The 3,061-nt window shown below is 47.9% G+C and overlaps 1 protein-coding gene across 1 annotated transcript in view; it reads left to right on the forward strand.

The window, feature by feature from the left end:
* Positions 1 to 434: 434 nt before the first annotated feature.
* Positions 435 to 3,061, forward strand: part of GPATCH1 (G-patch domain containing 1) — a 73,257-nt gene continuing 70,630 nt past the window's right edge. Inside the window, exon 1 of the mRNA XM_007954340.1 lies at positions 435 to 507. Within this exon, the coding sequence (XP_007952531.1) occupies positions 435 to 507 (73 nt within the window). The remainder of the gene's footprint in view (positions 508 to 3,061) is intronic.

Here is a 3,061-nt window from a genome sequence, read left to right on the forward strand (position 1 = left end):
AGTGAAACAACAGCGGGGCGAACGTGAATACCTGGAAGCACAGGGACTTTGCCGGCCCACCAGCCGGCTGGTAAGGCTACAACTAGCTGCTTGCTACCAGGGGAAGGGCAGGGGCTGGGGGCGGTGGCCGAGTAACGCGTGTCACATCACACGGAACTAGCTCCACGGCCGCAAAGCGAGGTAATCCTTTCCTAAACACCTCCTCCTGACTCCCACAGTTCAGAGCTAGGACACGTCAAGAACTCCTGCCGGGCTGCACACAACAACTCGCAGGCACTGATTCAAGGCGCGAGGCCGCAGCAACCTGCTGGGTCCAGCAGCCTACTTTAGACCTGCCGGCTTTAGCCGTAGAGCACATTTTCCTTCGCGAAGGAGAAAGGGTTTTTGCCCGTTGAGGCCGCCGTAGTGAGGGGGCGGGGCCCAAGGGGAGCAAAATGGCGGCGCTGGACAGTGACACTGATGAGGATCTAGTCAGTTACGGGACAGGCCTGGAGCCACTGGAAGAAGGTACAGGCCCGATCGGGCAGCGGAGCCCGTGGAAAACAGACAAGGGTTCTAGGATTCGGGACAATAACTCACAATCCTAGGGTCGGCCTTGGCTGCCCGCGGGGAAAGGGCTCGCTGGCTATATATGCTGAGGGTACAGCTACGAGGGAGGCGTGGGCTGTGCTCTCGGGGCACTCTCGTTCTGGGGGAACAGATAAGAGACCCACAGGGATGGAAGATGTAAAAATGATGAAACAGGTACGTGTGAGAGCTGGAGGAGGGCATGGTCAGGCAAAATCTTTCCCAGGAGAGGATGTTTGAGGCCAGACTTGAAAAGAGGGAGAAACCAGCCATGGGGAGATCTGGAGGAAGAACGTTCCTCGCAGAGGGAACAGCAGGTGCAAAGGTGGGACCCTGAATTTGTCAAATTGAGGGATAGGCAGGACTCGTGTGGATGTGGGCAGAGGTCACCAGGCGGAAAATGGTGGGAAATGATGCCGGAGGGGCAGACAGAAGCTGCATCTTTCTTGTTATGGTAAGGTGTTTGGCCTTTGTAGTAAGCGTGCCAGAGAATCATTGGGAAGTCTTACACAAGGAAGGGATGTATACAGACTTCTCTATCCTCGATTTTGAGAATTGGAGGATTGGGAGTGGGCAAGAGTGCAGGAGAGACTAGTTAAGAAACTACCACAGCAGAAAGAGATCAGGACACGTTGGTGGTTTGAACTGGAAAGGGAGCAGTGGTGGTAGTGAGCACTGGTCTGGGTCAAGGTATAAGCTGAAGATATACGGAGCTGCTGGCCTTGCTGGTGGATTGAAGGTGGGCGTGAGGGCAAGATGAGTCAAGAATCTCTTCAGTGTATCTGAGCTGACCCATTTAATGACTTGATTCACTCAGTAAAGCACATATTGACTGCTCCATAAGGGCTGATGGCGTAGTTGGGCCCTGTGAAAAGACAGGAAACATAGTGGAGTCCTTGGGCTGGAAGTTACTTGCAGACATCCTGTTGGTGGGGTCTTCTACTCGCTCTTCTGCTGGTTATTTCTTCTGACCACATCTTGCTATGTTGGCTGTGCTTTTTCTAGAACATCTCCACTGACTGTCGTTTTATTCCTTGCAAAGAGTTTTAATCATTAGAAACTTCTGCAGATATACTGGCCTCACATCTGCCCTCTGCTTACAAAAGGTGGAGAGAGGCTAGTCTTTTAGTTGGCCTTTTTTTTTTTTTTTTAATTTTCAATTGTTTCATTGTGGTAAAATATACATAGCAAAACATTTTCCAATTCAACAATTTTCACATGTGCAATTCAGTGTCATTGGTTACATTCACCCTGTTCTACAACCATGACCACTAACTGTTTCCAAATTATTTCACCATCATTAACAGAAACTCAGTGCCCCCTAAGCTAGGACACCCCTTTCTCCCTTTTTCCCACCCCTGGTAAGCAAATGAATTTTAGCCTCTATTTATTTGCCTATTTCATATAAGTGGTATCATACAATATTTGTCCTTTTGTTACTGATTAATTTCATTCAACATAATGATCTTAAGAATTAATCCAGTTCTCTTTATGGCTCAGTGGTATTCCATTGTATGTACCATTTTGTGTTTATCCATTCATCTGTTGAATGACTTTTAGGTTGTTTCCATCTTTTAGCTGTTCTGAACAATACTGCAGTGAACATTGCTGCAAAAGTTTCTGTTTGTGTTCCTGCTTTCAGTTCTTTTGGGTATTGTTCTGGTTACCTAGAGCCGCTCTGACAAGAATATACCACAAATGGGATGATTTTAACAAACAGGAGTTTACTCTCTTACAGTTAAGTCCAAGTTCAAAGTGCCAGGCTCTAGGGGCTGGATGAAAGCCCTTCAACCTTGGAGTCCAGCTCTGCTTCCTGCTCCCGGCCCGCTGGAACTAGAGGCATTTCTTCACTCAGACAGCTGCTGGCTGCTGAGGCTGACAAACCCAAGGTTGACAAGTAAAAAAGCATAGTCTTGATGTTACCAAACTACACGGCAGGCCGTTAATTTAAGTCCATTGTAAGTCCCAAGGTAGGCAGAGCATAGCAGGCTGCTGAGCAATGACACGGCTACATGCAGGGTCCAAGCGTGCCATATACTAGAGACCATTCTCAAAGCTGCTTCTTATTTACGGGAAGCAGACCACATACCCAAAGCAGCTACTCAGCTTCTTGTGGTAGATCCCACCATGGAGTTGATTGCCAGTCTCATCGTGGGGAATAACTACCACCAGTTACCCAGCCACTCAACCAGGCCCAGCCAAGTTGACACACAAACATAACCACCACTGGTATATACTTAGAAGTGGAATTGGTGTGTGATATGGTAGTTCTAAAGTAGCTCTGCTGGCATAGTGTTGAATGCACTTGACTGTGAACCGGGAGGTTGGTGGTTCAAACCCACCATCCACTCTGTGGAAGGAAGACTGAGCAATCTACTTATGTAAAGATTGCATCGGAAACCTAGAGGGTCGCTGAGTCAGAAGCAACTTGATGGCAGTGCTTTTGGTTTTAGTATAGTAGTTCTATGTTTAGCTTTTTGAGAAACTGCCAAAA

This window comes from Orycteropus afer, unplaced genomic scaffold (genome assembly GCF_000298275.1).
Source record: "Orycteropus afer afer isolate SDZICR_OR568_19922 unplaced genomic scaffold, OryAfe1.0 scaffold00459, whole genome shotgun sequence".
Lineage (NCBI taxonomy): Eukaryota > Metazoa > Chordata > Mammalia > Tubulidentata > Orycteropodidae > Orycteropus > Orycteropus afer.